At 38.3% G+C, this 17,075-nt stretch overlaps 2 protein-coding genes across 8 annotated transcripts; both read left to right on the forward strand.

Moving 5' to 3' along the window:
- Positions 1-4,609: 4,609 nt before the first annotated feature.
- Positions 4,610-6,723, forward strand: LOC103960485 (3-oxoacyl-[acyl-carrier-protein] reductase FabG-like). 2 transcript variants are annotated; one of them, XR_007253667.1, is made up of 4 exons: positions 4,610-4,991; positions 5,522-5,751; positions 6,046-6,438; positions 6,550-6,723. XR_007253667.1 is itself a non-coding variant. In XM_048572083.1 (3 exons), exons 1-3 carry the CDS (start codon positions 4,610-4,612, stop codon positions 6,322-6,324), a joined length of 891 nt encoding a protein of 296 aa, XP_048428040.1. In that variant the 3' UTR covers positions 6,325-6,550. The 2 variants fall into 2 exon arrangements, 1 of the variants encoding a protein (XP_048428040.1); XM_048572083.1 differs by having other exon boundaries at positions 6,046-6,550.
- Positions 6,724-7,531: 808 nt separating this feature from the next.
- LOC103960492 (hydroxymethylglutaryl-CoA lyase, mitochondrial-like) lies at positions 7,532-17,022 on the forward strand. 6 transcript variants are annotated; one of them, XR_007253645.1, is made up of 12 exons: positions 7,532-7,691; positions 7,806-8,003; positions 8,099-8,299; positions 8,625-8,705; positions 8,792-8,955; positions 9,587-9,723; positions 11,100-11,215; positions 12,023-12,288; positions 14,781-15,395; positions 15,525-15,689; positions 15,804-16,121; positions 16,224-17,022. XR_007253645.1 is itself a non-coding variant. In XM_048571902.1 (8 exons), the coding sequence occupies exons 2-8, from the start codon at positions 7,890-7,892 to the stop codon at positions 12,269-12,271; spliced, it is 1,062 nt and encodes a 353-aa protein (XP_048427859.1). In that variant the 5' UTR covers positions 7,532-7,691; positions 7,806-7,889; the 3' UTR covers positions 12,272-12,430. The 6 variants fall into 6 exon arrangements, 4 of the variants coding, with proteins under 4 accessions (XP_048427859.1, XP_048427860.1, XP_048427861.1 ...); XR_007253644.1 differs by having other exon boundaries at positions 14,796-15,395; XM_048571902.1 differs by lacking the exons at positions 14,781-15,395; positions 15,525-15,689; positions 15,804-16,121; positions 16,224-17,022 and having other exon boundaries at positions 12,023-12,430.
- Positions 17,023-17,075: the final 53 nt, after the last annotated feature.

Here is a 17,075-nt window from a genome sequence, read left to right on the forward strand (position 1 = left end):
TGTACAAGAAAATTTGAGATAACTTATTAAAAGATAATTATTATGATTAAAAACCATAACATTATCTCAAAACAAAATTATCTTAACTTTCTTATCCGACGGTCTAGAATCATGCTTACTCAACGGCCTCGATTGCACGGGCCGATGGTGTAATTTTAGGTCCAAACAAATTGTTAACTGATGGGGAATCTGTTATCCGGTGTGTATGGTTATGGACAATCCCTGATAGTTAATTTTCGTGGTTATGAGGATGAATATAGCTTTTCTGTCCCTAAACAGAACCGTTGCCATCCCTAATCTCCATAAGTAAATCCTTCAAGTAACAATAGAAGCAAATTGTTGTGTATAAATTTCAAAGGAGAATGTGTCATGATGTGTAGAAAATTCTTGAAGGATTCAAATTACTTAAAGTAAACATTGGAAGGGTAAAGCATCAATTATGTACTCAATACCAATGAATGGTATAAATTGCCTTAGTAAGTACTATCATTATGATACTGTTGCAACATACTAAATCTCTTGGAAGAGTTGATATTAGATTGGGACTCCTAAAGAGTCTAGAAAAATTATAAAGTGTTGAAGGGATCTTGTCTTGAGCTGCAAATCGAACAATATGCCAACACGATTCTTATCCATCAAAATATTCATGGTATTAAAGAAAACTATATGGATTGAAGATCATGAGTTGAATACTTAAATGAATAACCAATATTTAGACATTGAGAAAGATCATTCGTCCTTGTGAGGGAAATGATGAATTGATATTTGGTCCAGAAGTGTCATATCTTAGTGAAGTATGTGCCTTATTGTATTTAACACAATACATTGAATCAAATGTAACATTTCATGTGAAGCACAATACCAACATATGAGTATTAGAATGAAGTAAAGTTTATCTATTGATATCTTCAAGAAACAATAGACATGTGTTTATTGTACTCCAATGAAATCACTAATACCCATGGTCTTATTAGGCAAGCAAAATCTAAATCTCTCTAGCTTGCATACAAATCGCTCTCATAAAAAATTTGTATTTACATATGTAAATAGATTGATTCTGCAACGATGAAGGAAGTGAGGATCCATTGCTACATCTTCATATCTCTCATAAATACATATTTGCATGAAGCTAGTCATGAATGTGTTTGGCTAATACTTGTGGCCCATTAGAATTTGGAGTGTATGTGATCCACTTTCAAAAGCAAACACTCTAACTATCATGCATGGTATCATATTACATTAACTTAGTAATAAGTCAGATTGAAGAATTAAAAATCAGGAGAGTATACTCATCAGGGGGAGCATCCAAAACAAATCAAGGTTTTAACGAGGCAATTGAAATTGACATTTGGTTATCCAAGGGGAAGTGTTGTAATGTAATATGTGGATGGCCCCACATGAATAGTTCTTTACTATTTATCTTTAAAAAAATCAAATGGATAACTATTTATGCACTATTCATTTGAAGAAATTTTGTAAAGTGAATAGTGTTGCTACATTATTCTATCGGATGAAAACTCTATAAAGGAGGTTCATTCGTTCATTGTAAACAAACAATTCAATATCAAAGACAGAGAGAAGAGAAGAGGAAATAAGAGAGATGCGGGAGAAATTACTAATGAGCTGGGCTAGAGAAAGAAGAGAAAATAGTGAGGGTTATCATTGTACTCCTATTATTTCAAATAATGAAAGAAAGTACTATTGCTACCCTTAGGACATAGGCATACTTGCCGAACTTTGTAAATAATGTGTCTTATTTACGTTATATTCCATTGCACACGTACCTCAATTTCATAACATATTAGTATTTTTTAAGTAGTGACTATTTTTTAAATGGGTCAGAAAGAGCACATGATTGAGATAAAGAGAGAAAGAGTGACGTAAGAGAGAGAGCTTGGATAAGACAAAACAAAAACCAAGAAAACATGGAATAGAGGCTGGGACAGGTGGGTGGGTGACTGAGAGAGAAACAACACTCATACGGTGGGGATGGGGGAGAGAGAAACGATGAGACGAGTAAAAAAAAGAGCGCGACCTCACACGTGGTTGGCTTACGTGTCAACTCCAGTCTTTTTAAATATTTTATTAAATTTTTATCCTTATAATTTGTGTCATTTATATCAAATAAAGGTTTTCGAGTGCTTTTGATTAAAAACAATGATTATTTTTAGCTGTGCCCCTGGAGCTTCATTTTGATATCACTTTGCCCCTTTTAATTCAGAAGTTATCACTTTATTATCTAAAACTCGAAATTTGTTACACTTCAACTTGTGGACTCTTTCTTCTCCCTCAAACTTATAGGTAGCCTCGTGAAACATATGTGGGATGCAACACCCAATAAGACTATGACATGTGTGCAATAAATTTGAAATGTCCATTATGCGATAACATTCAACAATCCAAAAGTAAAAAGTTTAAGGGAACTGAAGAGATGAAAAAAAATAAAAAAGAAATTGAGTAGCCTGGCGCACCCAAATCAAACCCACATAATAAATTAACAAATCTAAGGCAATGTGGAAGAATTTTGGATTTTAGAGAGACGTCTTTCAAGTTTCAGGAGGCAAAATGGGGTCACAATTGTGACATCCCACATCGCCCAGGGGTGATCCTTATATGTATATTCTCATCCCTACCTAGCACGAGGCCTTTTGGGAGCTCACTGGCTTCGGGTTCCGTAGGAACTCCGAAGTTAAGCGAGAAGGGGGCTAGAGCAATCCCATGATGGGTGACCCACTGGGAAGTTGCTCGTGAGTTCCCAAAAACAAAACCGTGAGGGAATGGTAAGCCCAAAGCGGACAATATCGTGCTACGGTGGTGGAGTTGGGCCTGGGAAATGATCCGCCCCGGGCCGGGATGTGACAATTGGTATCAGAGCCTAACCATGGTCGTGGTGTGCCGACGAGGACGTCGGGCCCCTAAGGGGGGTAGATTGTGACATCCCACATCGCCCAGGGGTGATCCTTATATGTATATTCCCATCCCTACCTAGCACGAGGCCTTTTGGGAGCTCACTGGCTTCGGGTTCCGTAGGAACTCCGAAGTTAAGCGAGAAGGGGGCTAGAGCAATCCCATGATGGGTGACCCACTGGGAAGTTGCTCGTGAGTTCCCAAAAACAAAACCGTGAGGGAATGGTAAGCCCAAAGCGGACAATATCGTGCTACGGTGGTGGAGTTGGGCCTGGGAAGTGATCCGCCCTGGGCCGGGATGTGACAATTGGTATCAGAGCCTAACCCTGGTCGTGGTGTGCCGACGAGGACGTCGGGCCCCTAAGGGGGGTAGATTGTGACATCCCACATCGCCCAGGGGTGATCCTTATATGTATATTCTCATCCCTACCTAACACGAGGCCTTTTGGGAGCTCACTGGCTTCGGGTTCCGTAGGAACTCCGAAGTTAAGCGAGAAGGGGGCTAGAGCAATCCCATGATGGGTGACCCACTGGGAAGTTGCTCGTGAGTTCCCAAAAACAAAACCGTGAGGGAATGGTAAGCCCAAAGCGGACAATATCGTGCTACGGTGGTGGAGTTGGGCCTGGGAAATGATCCGCCCCGGGCCGGGATGTGACAACAATCGAGTTTCAGGGGGAAAAGTGAAGCAAATTTGACTTTTAGATAATCTCCAACCCTTGGAGTAAAACTTAAAATTTTTAGCCCAGGAAATTTAGGTTTTAACTTAGAAATAGCAATTCTGCTCCAATATTTCTGGCCTAAAATTTTAGCCTTAGATTATTAAAGAATGAATTTAAGCAATTTAAAAAAAAAAATTATATAGACTATCCTAAATTAATTTTAAGAACATTTTAACCAAAAAATATTGAAAAATCACTAAATCAACACATGAAACTCATGAAGCACTATGGAAAAATCACTAAATTGGATCATTAATAAACCATGATTAATAGAAATGGTTTTGGAAGATGGTAGAAAGAAAAATTGAAAGAATTGTAAGAAAAAGGTGATTTTGTGTGGATGTTTGAACAAATATATATAAGTATTTATAGAATTTTTGGGTGAATTTTGAGTTAAATAAATTTTTTAAATTATTTTAGCCGTTGAATTTAAATTTGGGTCATTAGATTTTTTTTTTTTTACCGTTAGATTTGATCATATTCAATCTAAACCGTTGAATTCAATAAATAAATAAATATAAAATTAAAAAAAAAAAGTTTGAACATAGACAATTAGGTGAACCAACGGCCCGTTTAAATCGGATCACACAATAAAAAGTAGAGTCGTTAGGCTCATGTTTGCATGGCAACAAGTGGGCAGCAAGCCCACGTGGGTGTGTTGGGTAACTCGCTGGGCTTGGCAACAAGTGGGCATCATGTAGTAAATGACCATTTATTTTTACATATCTTATTTTTGTCGGTTATTTTTGTTTAATTTATTTAATGAAACGGCTAAAATTGAATAACAAAAAGTGTGGGAAAATAGTTCGCTGGTCCCATGCATTAAAGTATTACTGTTCTCAATAAAAATATCTTGACATACGTGTGGGTGTGAGGCTACACTTGCACATGTGGATATCAAGAGTTAGCAGTAACACTTGCACATGCATCTCTTCTTCACATCTATGATTCAGATCTGAAAGTTGAGCGTTGATTATCAAATATGGAGAATTCTCATCAAGTGTCGGACCACCTGGAGCCGTGGCGCCACCTCCACGGTAAGGTCGTCATGGTCACCGGCGCTTCCTCTGGCCTCGGCCGCGACGTTTGCTTAGACTTGGCTAAAGCCGGATGCAGAATCGTAGCCGCCGCTCGCCGCATCGACCGCCTTCAGTCCGTCTGCGATCAAATCAACCAGCTCTCCATCACGGCTCCGTCTTTTTCTTCTTCTGCTGCTGCTGATAATATTCCTGGTGGAGGCCCGCGGGCCGTGGCTGTTGAGCTGGATGTCAGCGCCGATAGCCCAGCTATTGAGAAGTCTGTGAACAACGCTTGGGACGCGTTTGGGCGCATCGATGCCCTTGTTAACAATGCCGGTATTAGAGGTTGGTTTGGTTCGCTTCCCTGCCTTTATATGTTATTTGTTTTGAATTTGCTTTCCCGTTCGGGGTTGAATTATTATAGAGAAACCAACGATCAAATTTAAGCTGCATATGGGCTCTTAGAATTCATTCCATGCTAAATTCATAGAGTTTGGACCCGAGAGGAAAACCCGGAAGCTCGAATTTGTAAGCAAAACGATACATAGAATGCAATAGGAATCCTGTTGGGCGAGCATTCGTTGGTTTATGTATATTAGTTTCACTTTAGAATAATCCAAATTGCTTGTTTGATTGTTTTAGTTCATGAACTAAAATGAACTTACCAATGACAATGCTGACTACTGAATTGAACACGACCCCCAGTAGAGACTGGTACGATTCAATTCAACACTTTGTTCGTTCGGGTTTGATTATCATTTTGTGAAAGTTAAATATGATGTTCTTTTCATTAGTAGTACAAGTCTCAATTTTCTATGAGCGTATATTTCAGTAGTGGTGTATCAAAGATGCTTACTACCATCTGTGTTTCTTAGGTAAGGTGAAGACTGCATTGGAATTGTCTGAGGAGGAATGGAATAATGTCTTCAGGACAAATTTAACGGGTTCCTGGTTGGTGTCAAAGTTTGTTGCTATACGCATGCGAGATGCTGATCAGGGAGGATCAATCGTCAATATATCTTCCATTGCTGGTCTTAATCGTGGATATTTGCCTGGAGCTACAGCATACAATTGTTCAAAGGCTGGCGTAAACACCTTAACAAAGGTATTATCTCTAACATGCTCATAGTGAAAATCGTATCAACCGCGTAGGCTAAAGGCATTCTATGTTTGTTACTTTTGGCCTACAAATGAAATATAAGATTTTATCCTCAACTTTGTCATAGCACCGGCACTACCTTTTGCTTATTCTCTCGTTGTTTTCTTTTTCTCTCATAAGTTTCACTATTTGTATTTCGTTTCGAGAATTTCTTAAGGATTATGTTCTGTAGTTCTCTGCACATCGTAATGTGGGTGACGGCTTTGATGGAACTATACTGAATCTTATTATTTTAACCAGACTATGGCTATGGAGTTGGGGGTGCACAATATCAGAGTGAACGCAATATCACCTGGACTTTTCAAGTCGGAAATCACGGAGGGTCTTATGCAAAAAGAATGGCTACGCAATGTGGCTATGAAAACTGTCCCTTTACGAACATTTGGGACTTCGGATCCAGCACTGACATCGCTAGTTAGATATTTGCTACACGACTCTTCTGAATATGTGTCTGGCAACGTTTACATTGTTGATGCAGGAAACAGCTTGCCAGGTGTTCCTATTTACTCTTCCCTCTGAAGTTTCATGTGGATTTGTATTCATGAGGAACAGAAAAGAGTAGAGAAATAAATAAACGTACGATGAATACGTATGGAAGCCCCTCGCAAGTTCAAGATTTATGAATAATACAAGGTCTGGCGGAATTCATTTGTGGACATACTGTCAGATTTTTATGTGCATTGAGATCATGTATGACATTGTTGCAAAACAGATTTTCAGTTTTAATTTTCAATTTTTCGTCAGACATGAAGAAGAGTGAAGGATGGTGGACAGATGTGGAAGAAATGTATACTAAGAAATGGTACACTGCACCAAAACTAAAAATCAAAATTGAGAATTTGGCTACGGTTATACGCTGTAATGACATCCAATGACCATATCTATACATTTGGAGCAAAATAAGGAAGGATTTCCTTTCGATGTGTGTGCTTGCTTAGCTTACCGTCTTTAATGTCACAAACCAAAACAAACTCGCCACAGAAAATTGTCCCTAGATTGTAATAAGTTAGATGGCAAGCTATCCTTGTCTAAGGGTTGGTTTGGTATTGCTGTGCTTTGAAAAAAAACTGCTTCTGTTGTGTTGTGAAAATAAGTAGCTATGAAATAAAGCAGCAGAGTGTTTGGTAAACTTTTTTGTAAAAGTGCTTTTGAAAAAAAAAAAAAAAAAAAAAGCAGTATTACAGTGTTTGATAAATTTATATGTAAAACAGATGTGAAAAAAAACTGGTTTTTCAAAGCTGGGTTTTGCAGCTTTGTGTTTTTGGCTTTTTTTCATCCAAAATTATGAAAAAATAGTTGAAGCTGAATGTTTACCAAACATAAAAAAGCTCCCAATTTTTTTTATATCTATTTTTTTCAGAATCACCTCAGTATCAAACTAGGGCTAATACTCATCATAATTTTGCCCTACAAAATGCCAAATCTCCCGTCCCGTAAATGTAATCCGTTGCATCCGTCCATGAATCTTGGACACTGGATTGTAGTCATGGGTTGATAGCTGTTTATGGGGCGGGAGTGACGAGACATAGAGCACCAAAAGGGAGTTTGCACATATTTACTTGGGTAGTGCTATCTACGCATCTTTTTTACTTCTCATACATTTCAATCAATTTTTGACTATCAGATCGAATGAATTGAAGATTAATGAAAAAACACTAATAAAAAGGTAATAATGGGTTTCTACACTATCTATTTGGTTTTGTCCTTTTGGTCAAATAGGAAGGAAGCCGTGTAGTTTTACCGTATTACCCTCATGACCCTCCCTGCTGTTATCTCCGCCACTAACCTTATCCTGTGCGCGCGCGCGCACAAATTACACAATACAAGATCAATCTCGTACCGGCGACGACGACTGTGCCCGTTCCCGGAAAACTGTCGTCATTGAGGTTAGCGGCTATCAATTCAATTTTAATATCAATGTATCAATTCGTTGGGAAATTTTAGGAGTAATATTATTATTTTTGTAAGTATCATTTAACTTGGTTTGATCAAAATGTTAGGGTTTGTGGATTAAGATTGAGATTGAGATTGAGATTGAGTCTGCGATTGCGATTGAGTGTGGTGGCTGCCTGCCTGCAAGTGCAATGTTTGGTTTGCATAAGTTGTCAAGACAAATGAGGAATGTGAAGCGAACACTAGCAGGATTCGGTGGGGGGAAATTTGAGGCTTCCTATTTGTCAAGTCGTAATTTCAGCACTGTAATGCCTCTATATCCGTCTCTTTTCCATATGATTCAACAATTACACCCATCTTTTAATTCGTTCTTTGTCGTAATTAATTTGTATGATCCCAGCAGCAGCAGCAGCAGCATCGGGTTTTAAAAGACATTCCGGAATGTGTAAAGATTGTAGAAGTTGGTCCGAGGGATGGACTGCAGAATGAGAAGAACATTGTTCCTACCGCTGTCAAGGTTCAATTGATTCAAATGCTTGTTTCTTCTGGCTTGCCTGTTGTCGAGCCTACAAGTTTTGTCTCCCCAAAATGGGTTCCTCAGGTTAACTTTCGATATTGTGTCTATTCTTCCATCAATTCAAATTATGTAGCATATTCAATTATACGTTGGACAAATGTTGTTCTTCTGTGGTTGTTTCACATCTGCCGCTTCTGAGCAATCAATCAGTTCTTTGTTTTCTAATGCTTTTCTCTTTGTTTTTTTTCTTCTTTCATATGGTTTGTGTAGTTCCGTTGCGCCCCCTTGAAACCCTAACAAGTTTTCATTTGTCAAAGGAATCTCTGAAGCATCTTTAAAATTATTCTTCATTGGCTATGGGTTTTCATGGCTGACTTTCTTCCCTGTCTTGCTCATCTTTCAATTTCAGCTGGCAGATGCAAAAGATGTAATGGCCGCTATTCGGCATATTGAAGGTGCTAGATTTCCCGTCCTAACCCCTAATCTTAAAGTAAGCATTTTCTAGTGAAAAGGATACCATTATAAACTGATAACAAGATACGTTACTAATTCATCTCATGATCTAGCTTCTTATAGGGATTTGAGACAGCTGTTGCTGCTGGTGCAAAGGAAGTCGCCATATTTGCCTCAGCTTCTGAATCTTTCTCAAAATCAAATATAAATTGCAGTATTGAAGATAGTCTTGTTCGATATAGTGATGTTTCTATTGCTGCCAGAAAGCTTTCAATTCCTGTTCGTGGGTATATATTCTAACTCCTTTGGTAGTTGGGGGAAAGGGGTTTGGGTTCTTCTCACTCCCAGTGGAACTAAATTACTTTCTTTTTAATAATATTTTTATATGAACCTATTTAATTTCTATTATCTTTTGGTATGCTTATATTAAATTAATAATAAACAGTTTCAAATATGAATGGGTTAGTCTTTATATTCTTTTTCTTTCAAGTATCATTTTAAGGGACTATTTTAAGAAGAGACTTCTAGTATTAAGAAGCAGACTATTTCATTTATTTATTTATTCTTCTCCGGGGACCACTTGTTCGCACAATGTCTTGTGATTCTTAGAGTTGGCCAATGACGATTTTTATCTCTAACCCCTTCTGTCATTGCCACCTACATTGCCTCCAAATTTTTTCTGTGCTTGATTTTCACTGCCTGATCCAAAAGTATAAACTCCCAATGTTCATGATATTCTTTCTCCTTTTCTTTCTCAGTATTGTCTATAATATCAAATTGTTACACATTGCTTATGTTTGTGGGGACAACTTTTGAATTTCAAATGGTGACGTTTTTAATTTATGGACACTGCTTATGGATCAAACAGAAGTAAAATTATATAGTTTCTGAGCAATATTCCAATATATTGCCTTTCAGATATATATCGTGTGTTGTGGGGTGTCCGGTGGAAGGAAAGATATCCCCATCACAAGTAGCATATGTGGCGAAAGAACTTTATGATATGGGTTGCTCAGAAATTTCTCTTGGTGATACAATTGGTGTCGGTACTCCAGGTCATTTTCGTGCCACCTTTTTTCTTGTTGATTTAGTTGGTTGTCATGCCTTTGCTCTTGTTGAACTTATTCTCAGACACTCTTTGATATTGAATGCAATTAGACCTTCATATTGTAGCTTACAATCACTTGGTTGAATTTAAAAGTGCACAATGTTGCATCTATCCAACTCCATGAGCAACTCTTCAAACTAGACTAGAAAAAGCATCTGATATACTTTATAATGTAGAAAATACAAATATGCTCAAGATGCCGCCACACTGTGACGACTGCTAGTTTCTTTAACCAGATAGATAAAATATTCATTAATTTGTGTGTCGCACTTGAATATTTTCAAGTTAAGGATAGGCACAGCCCGACAATTGACTGTGCATTGTATTTAGCTTCTATTCGAACATGTACCTGTGGTCCTTTAGTATTTCCTTATGCCATCCTAAATACTCTCTTAGCATATTGATCAAAATGGGAGAAAAAAAGAAACTTTCTAAACTTTCATGCTATGTGGATTTTCCAGCCAGTGATCGGGCGTTGTTGACTTTGGGAAAATTAATTTTTCTTGGGCTAGTTTCATTTAGGTAAAAACCCTATTCTCAATACTAGGAACCAATCAGATTAATATTTTTCTTATTGGTTTTTGGACAAAGTTTAAAAGGCAAACTAGAAGTTCAAGATCAAAAGTCGCACAAAATGTGCACCCTGAGGCTCGGGTCGTGGAGTGCCGTTCACTTCTTGACGAGACTCATTTTAGCATTTATTCCATATAGCATACACTATTTGGCTGAGGTGTATTCGTCCAGGAATATGCTTTCTGGGATAAACTAACACTTTGAAAGCATAAAATAAAACTTCCCCAAAAGATGTCTAAAGGTTGTAATTGGAAAAACTTCTGAAACTCTCTTTGTAAGTCCAATGATTGTGATGGTAGTTTGCATTGTTATCTTAATGATGCGGGGGAAGAGACTAGAATGAGTGAAGTAGATTTGTTCTTTTCCTAATTTCTTTTTTATTATACTTGTTTCGTTTCTATTTAAGTTTGATGGTTTGGTTGAATTGTTTGTTTTACGGTTGAATGACAATTATATATGTTTAACTAATATTATTCTTATAATTTTAAAAAGGGTCTCATCCGCTTTTATGTTTTAAAATTAGGCCAAAAGTAATTAAACATAGAACACCACTGTTTAGACATAGTACGTTGAATATGGTTACTGCATTTCCAATTAAGAAAAATAGAACATAGAATTGTGACCAAAACTAAATTTCCTAATTTTGTTTAGTTAGTTCTCCGCTTGTATATACATGATTGAGCTACCATAAACCGTAAGGTTAACCATGTATTTTGTGTGTTAACTTCTATGGGTTTTTTCCCTCTCCAGGTACTGTCATTCCAATGCTTGAAGCTGTTATTGACGTGGTCCCGACTGATAAGCTTGCTGTCCATTTTCACGACACTTATGGGCAAGCTCTTTCAAACATACTAGCGTCACTCCAGGTAATCCAGATTGCTTTTGAATTTAGCAGGAAATTTTATAATATGTAGGTCGTTGTAATTTTTAATATGATTTGAGCAGACAAAATTAAAGTGTTAGTCTTCAGGCTAATTGTGTTTGTCTTGAAATTTTTGACCCCGATTAACCCTATCAATAAACAGTTCTTGTTTGAAAGGTTTTCAGAATTCATGCAGGAAAGTGCAAAGACTTAATTAGTAGGTGTAGCAAAGTGTATTCCTTAATAATAGATATTGAAAACCTAAAGGGCAAGTACGACAAAGTACATTTGGCACTTATTAAGGGACAAGGAGGGTACTTAATACGCCCTTGCCAACTCAATGGTCTGAGAGGACTAGTTTGGAGCGCTAGCAGTTCTTGTGGGTACATAGTTGCTAAAATGAAGTGATAACAAGCTCAATGAAGTTGGAACGGGCATGCAATATTGGATTGGAAGTCATCTACCTAGTCCTGAGCTTCTCACAGTAGAGCATGATGAACATCAAAATAAGCAAATGGAGCTCGTGAAGGTGCATAATCCAAACTATAAACTCAAACTTGAGAAAGTGAGCAATATTTGGACTCTGAACTCAAACGAAAGACAATAGATTTATCGGCACTTAAACACATTAAGTTGGTTCCCAAGGAAACAATGAACAATTATAAACCACCAAACTGATTCCCATTCTTGTGACTACATGATTCTGTGGACTATACTTTTAGAATTCCGACGAATCTTAATGTTTAGGATAATAGAATTGCATGCAATAAAAAGGGTAATATAATTGCAATGACATTTATTGTATTGGCAGATAGGAATCAGCACAGTGGATTCTTCAGTATCAGGTCTTGGGGGTTGTCCGTATGCTAAGGGAGCTTCCGGAAATGTTGCCACGGAAGATGTTGTGTACATGCTTAATGGACTTGGAGTGAAGACCAATGTAGATCTTAAAAAGCTCATGTTGGCTGGGGACTATATCAGTAAGCACTTGGGGCGCTCGTCTGGTTCAAAGACGGCAGTTGCCTTGAGTAAAATCGCAGCTCCTGCCTCAAAGCTATGAGGTACCACCACTCTTGTGTAAGTCTATGTGTTTCGCCCCAAATATACTTGATACCTGAAATAAAGAGGGGGAGTCACTTTAAGTTGTTTTGGTGGTGTGCGATGTATTGATACAAGTACATTTGTGCAATTGAAATGTGAGGTGAATCAAATTAGAGAATTGAAGAGGACTAGATGGAGACTTGGGGCCTCTTTGGTGGCTTGGTTGGGATAAATTGTGACCAATTAAAATGGACTTGAGTCTAGTTCGTTGTTTGTTGGGTCAAAATGTGAGATGGACAAGATTAGACATGATGAGTTATAAATCTAAAATAGAGTGGGTTACCAAACCTATCCATATAAGTGAATTACAAGTTTTGTCTTACAAGTCTCTGCTATCTCTTAAGGCTCAATCTCATCCAGCCCACCAAACGGGCCATTAAGGGGACTCCCAGAAAGTGACAATGGTTGTTTTTAAGTGATCTTCACTCTTTTTTTGCTTATGTACATTCATATTCACTATTTATATTTGGCATTTGGATTGTTAACTCAAAGAGGAATGGAGAGAGAAAAATAAACAAGGGTTTGCAAATTGAAACAATATCCATTACTTTGAATTAACACTGAAAAGATTACACTTGAACTCCAGGAACTCAACAATATCAGTGTTTGAGTCGATACAAGCCAACAATTGGGATCATAGGGAAATTTTATTTGAACCCAACAATTTTATTTCTACATTATTATTTTTTAAAGAATTTATATTCAAATATTTTCTTAAGAAATGCTTTTAAAAATTCTGAATTTTTTTTAATACGATACCAAATAGGCCATTAATTTCTTCACTAGATGGTATAAAAAATTCAGTAGTAAATTGGTTCACTTACAACATTGTTAAATTCGAATGTTATGTGAAGACTTCACTGAATAGTATGACTTTAGTATCTTGCTCCATAAAAAATGGATGAAGAGATTCTTAGAACCCTTAGGAGTCGGAAAACCATATCGACTATTATGGAACACAATGCATACCAGCAAGCAAGCTGCACTCACACATAAACCAAAACTTAGTTGGATTTTTAGAAAGAAATAAACAATTTCTAATTTTGTATATAAATGCTTCAGTCGTCACCTAAATAGTCTCTCTCTCTCTCTCTTCTTACTTCTCATTTTCTCTCATTCTCTCTAACTCTTACCCCCAGACTCTCTCTTTCTCTGCAAACTTTCATTCTCCTCTCTAAGCTCCATCTGCGCATCAACAAACCACCATCACCTGGACTTAGAAACCTCGAGGACACCAGGGCAAATGTCGTGGAACCCCAACAGTGACGGGATTACTGTGCATTGTCTCTTCAAGCGAGTTTTGACGTACTTTGTGAATTTTCTGACGTAGGTAGGCTTTTAGAAACCCTTGGGATGTGTTTTAAGGTTAGATCGAAACTTGTTTTAAGTTGTACAATGTGTTAAACGTAGAAAGTAACTTAGAGTAGCTTTTCCCAGTTTTCCGGCAAGTACCGCCACTTTCAAGGCATTTTCCGGCCAAACCAAGGCGAGTTAGCCATTGTGCAAGGTACCATTCTCTTCATCTCGTTGAGAACTATGATTTTTGTTTTTGAATCACTTGATTTGGTTGAGTATCAAAGAAGTTATGAGCGTTGAAAATTCTACCTAAAAACTGGCCAACTCACAGCTTGAAACTGGGTTGACCCGATCCAATAACCCTAAACCGATCCAAACCTAACTGCTACCCGGCCCAACCCAGAGTTTTAGCCCATTAAGCCAAGCCCAAACCCAAACCTTTGGCCCAACCCAGAATCCCAGTTAGCGCGAGGGTCCACGCGTGGGCCTGCACGTGGGCGTGCGTGGGCGCCTGTCTTGGCCAACGCATGGAGCACACGCGCCTCCACCTAAGGTACTGTGCTCTGCTACCATCCACGGCGGCGCCAATGACTTTTCCAGCCAACTTTCAGGCGACCCAACTGCGTGTGGCCGCCTGGGCTCCCGCCCTGTGGCGGCGCGGGGGGGTACACAAGGTCCCCTCTTATGTTTCGACGTCTTGAATCCGTTTATGACGTTCGATTTCCGAAATTCAATTGTTATGGTAGAGTTCTATTAATTGGACCCTTTATGTGCTTAGGTGCGTCTATTAGCGGCGTTTCCATCCTTCCTATTTCGCACAGTTCTTCGACGACAGAGTATTTGTGAGTGGACCCCTTCCAAATTGCTTGTTTTAATTGCTAGAAATGCATACATGAAAAACATGATTTTATGAATACGTTTTATGAAACGTTTATGAGAAAATTGGATTCATGCTTTATGAAATATCATGCTTCATTGGATTTATGCTTATTGAGATATTCATGAATATGACTTAAGATATGATGTTGAGCTATTGAGATCCGTTGAGATATATACACATATTTTGGAAATATTATGTTCATGATTTTATGTGCTTACTTAGTGGTTATCCATACTATGAGCCCAAGTGCGATTGATACATATATTTGGTTTCGGTTTGGTGATTAAAAAAGTATGAATTGTTTTAGGCACGTACAAGGAGCTGATTGCAGATCCTAATGGTGAACTTGTGAGGCAAATGACAGCACATACAAAATCTCTACAGCAAGTTCGGACGTGTCCGCAAGATTCTTCAGAACACACTACTTCTTGCCGTAATACAAACAGAACTGCTAAAATATTACACGTAGAAATAGTGGAAGAAACTTCCATTAACGACATTGTTGTTAATAAGAATAGCCGAGAAGAGGAAGAAGAAGCTCACACAGGACGAGTAAGTGGAGTGTGTATTCGACCTTCGTGACTCGTGCATATGGAGGCACACTTGTTCCTGTTATCTTGCTCTGTCGAGTTCTCTTCCAGGGGCTTGAAATAGTAAGAAACTACTGGATTGTTTGGGCGTCAAAGAAGGAAAATGGAATTACCATAGAAGAGATGATCTGGTTTTTCGCTTTGTTATCGGGAGGGAGGGAGGGAGGGAGCTGTGTCTTCATCTTGGTAAGGGCTGTTATAACTTCAGCCGTCACCATTGAAACTTCCCAGCGTCTCTTGCATGGGTGGTGAGTTCAGTTTTCTGAGCACCTACGGTGTTTTTCGATTCCACTCCTTCTAGTCGAATCCTCAATAGGGTAAGTAAGATATTCCCTAGTTCAACGTTAGATTTTGTTAAACTGTTTCGTTGAATTATAAATCAAATTCTAAGAGTACTCCAAAACTTGGCTTTTCTTGTTGCTTACATAAACTTATGAATATTACAGTCTTCGACTGATCAAAGCACAGTGGACACGGATATTCCATTCAGATTAGCTGGATTAGTATTTGCACTCATCCAGCTAATAGGTTCCGTCATCCTTATGTCTGTAGTGGCCTGGCAAGTCATCCTCCTTTTCCTTGTCGTCTTTGCGCTCTCTGCGTGGTACATGGTAAACAAGAAGAGAACCTTAGTTCGTTCCACACTTAAAATTGCAATGCATAATCTTGTTTCTTGATTAAAATTAAACGCATAAGTACTTTGCTTTGCTTTTTTTTTAACCCAGGTGTACTGCATTAGCACTGCCTGAGAATTATCCAGGATGGTTGCAATTCAAAAGGCTCCAATACTGCATCAATTTTCTGAATCAATCACGAGGGCTGCAACTATTCGTTGTTAAAATCAAGAACAAGATCGCTTCATGAAGAAAGTAAGAAGTGTGATTGATGATTTTTCAGGAGTAGCCTTTCACAATTATGCAACCACGAAATGGCTCTCTCTGCCATTTCGTGGCTCTCTCTGCGAATGAACTTTCTCTTCAACTTAGCCTTTTTCATAGTCCTCATCATCTTGGTGACCTTGCCTGCATCCGCCATTTATCCCAGTAAGCCCCTTTGTGTCCCCTATGTTTTACTAAACCAAGATTTAAGAGGAAAATGTTATTAATTCATTCAATCTGATTGGGATTAATGCTTTTGAATCTCAGGTTTGACAAGATTGGCTGCATCTTATTGCTTTAACCTCATGGTCCTTCAGGCTTGGTTATCTGGAATCTATTCAATGTCGAAAACTCAATGATATCAGTTGAGAGAATTCTTGAATTCACAAGAATACCAAGTGAGGCACCGCTTGTGATTGAAGGTTCTAGGCCAAACGCTGGTTGGCCAACTGAAGGAAAAGTCGAACTTCAGAACCTGCAAGTTCAGTATCACCCAGCTCTCCCAATGGTGATCAAGGGGGTCACCTGCACCTTCCCGGGAAATATGAAAGTCGGTGTTGTGGGAAGGACAGGAAGTGGAAAGTCTACTTTGATTCAAGCACTGTTCCGAATAGTAGAACCATCAGGAGGGAAGATTCTCATTGACAAATTAGACATTTCAAAATTGGGTTGCAAGACTCAAGATTCAACCTTATTTCAAGTAACTGTGAGGACTAATCTGGATTCCCTGGAGCAGAATTCCTGTCACAAAATATTTGGAATCTCGTCGAGTATGCAACATAGTAAGCTTGACTTGCTAGAACCAACAGCACCGCAAACACTAGAAGTGGAATAAGCCAAAAACTCCGTGACTGGAAGAGAAGAACTCCCCGATTGCTTCTACGTCCATGCTGATTAAATTTATGATATTTCCATTGGTTGGGCAGGCTAGAGCTAAGAACCAAAACTAGTTCATCAACTATATGGTCTTTTCATTAACTTTTGCTCCTGAATTTTGCCTATTGGGAAGCGATTGTTGTAAAAACTCGAGTTCAGTGTTAAGATAAGATTACGATATTTTACCTAATGTTGATTAGTTGGGTATCCCAATCCAACTCTTCTATTAGTCTTAACTTCATT

Source organism: the organism of the source record quoted next, unplaced genomic scaffold (assembly GCF_019419815.1).
Source record: "Pyrus x bretschneideri cultivar Hongxiangsu unplaced genomic scaffold, Pyrus_bretschneideri_v1 Contig6, whole genome shotgun sequence".
In the NCBI taxonomy this organism is placed as follows: Eukaryota; Viridiplantae; Streptophyta; class Magnoliopsida; order Rosales; family Rosaceae; genus Pyrus; species Pyrus x bretschneideri.

What these genes read in the sequence shown, in the direction of transcription:
- LOC103960485 (XM_048572083.1), top strand. Translation starts at nt 4,610, where the DNA reads ATGGAGAATTCTCATCAAGTGTCGGACCACCTGGAGCCGTGGCGCCAC. An exon ending in TAACAATGCCGGTATTAGAG is followed by an intron (nt 4,992 to 5,521) that starts GTTGGTTTGGTT and finishes TGTGTTTCTTAG; the next exon opens with GTAAGGTGAAGACTGCATTG. An exon ending in GCGTAAACACCTTAACAAAG is followed by an intron (nt 5,752 to 6,045) that starts GTATTATCTCTA and finishes TATTTTAACCAG; the next exon opens with ACTATGGCTATGGAGTTGGG.
- LOC103960492 (XM_048571902.1), top strand. Translation starts at nt 7,890, where the DNA reads ATGTTTGGTTTGCATAAGTTGTCAAGACAAATGAGGAATGTGAAGCGA. An exon ending in CCCCAAAATGGGTTCCTCAG is followed by an intron (nt 8,300 to 8,624) that starts GTTAACTTTCGA and finishes TTTCAATTTCAG; the next exon opens with CTGGCAGATGCAAAAGATGT. An exon ending in ACATACTAGCGTCACTCCAG is followed by an intron (nt 11,216 to 12,022) that starts GTAATCCAGATT and finishes TTGTATTGGCAG; the next exon opens with ATAGGAATCAGCACAGTGGA.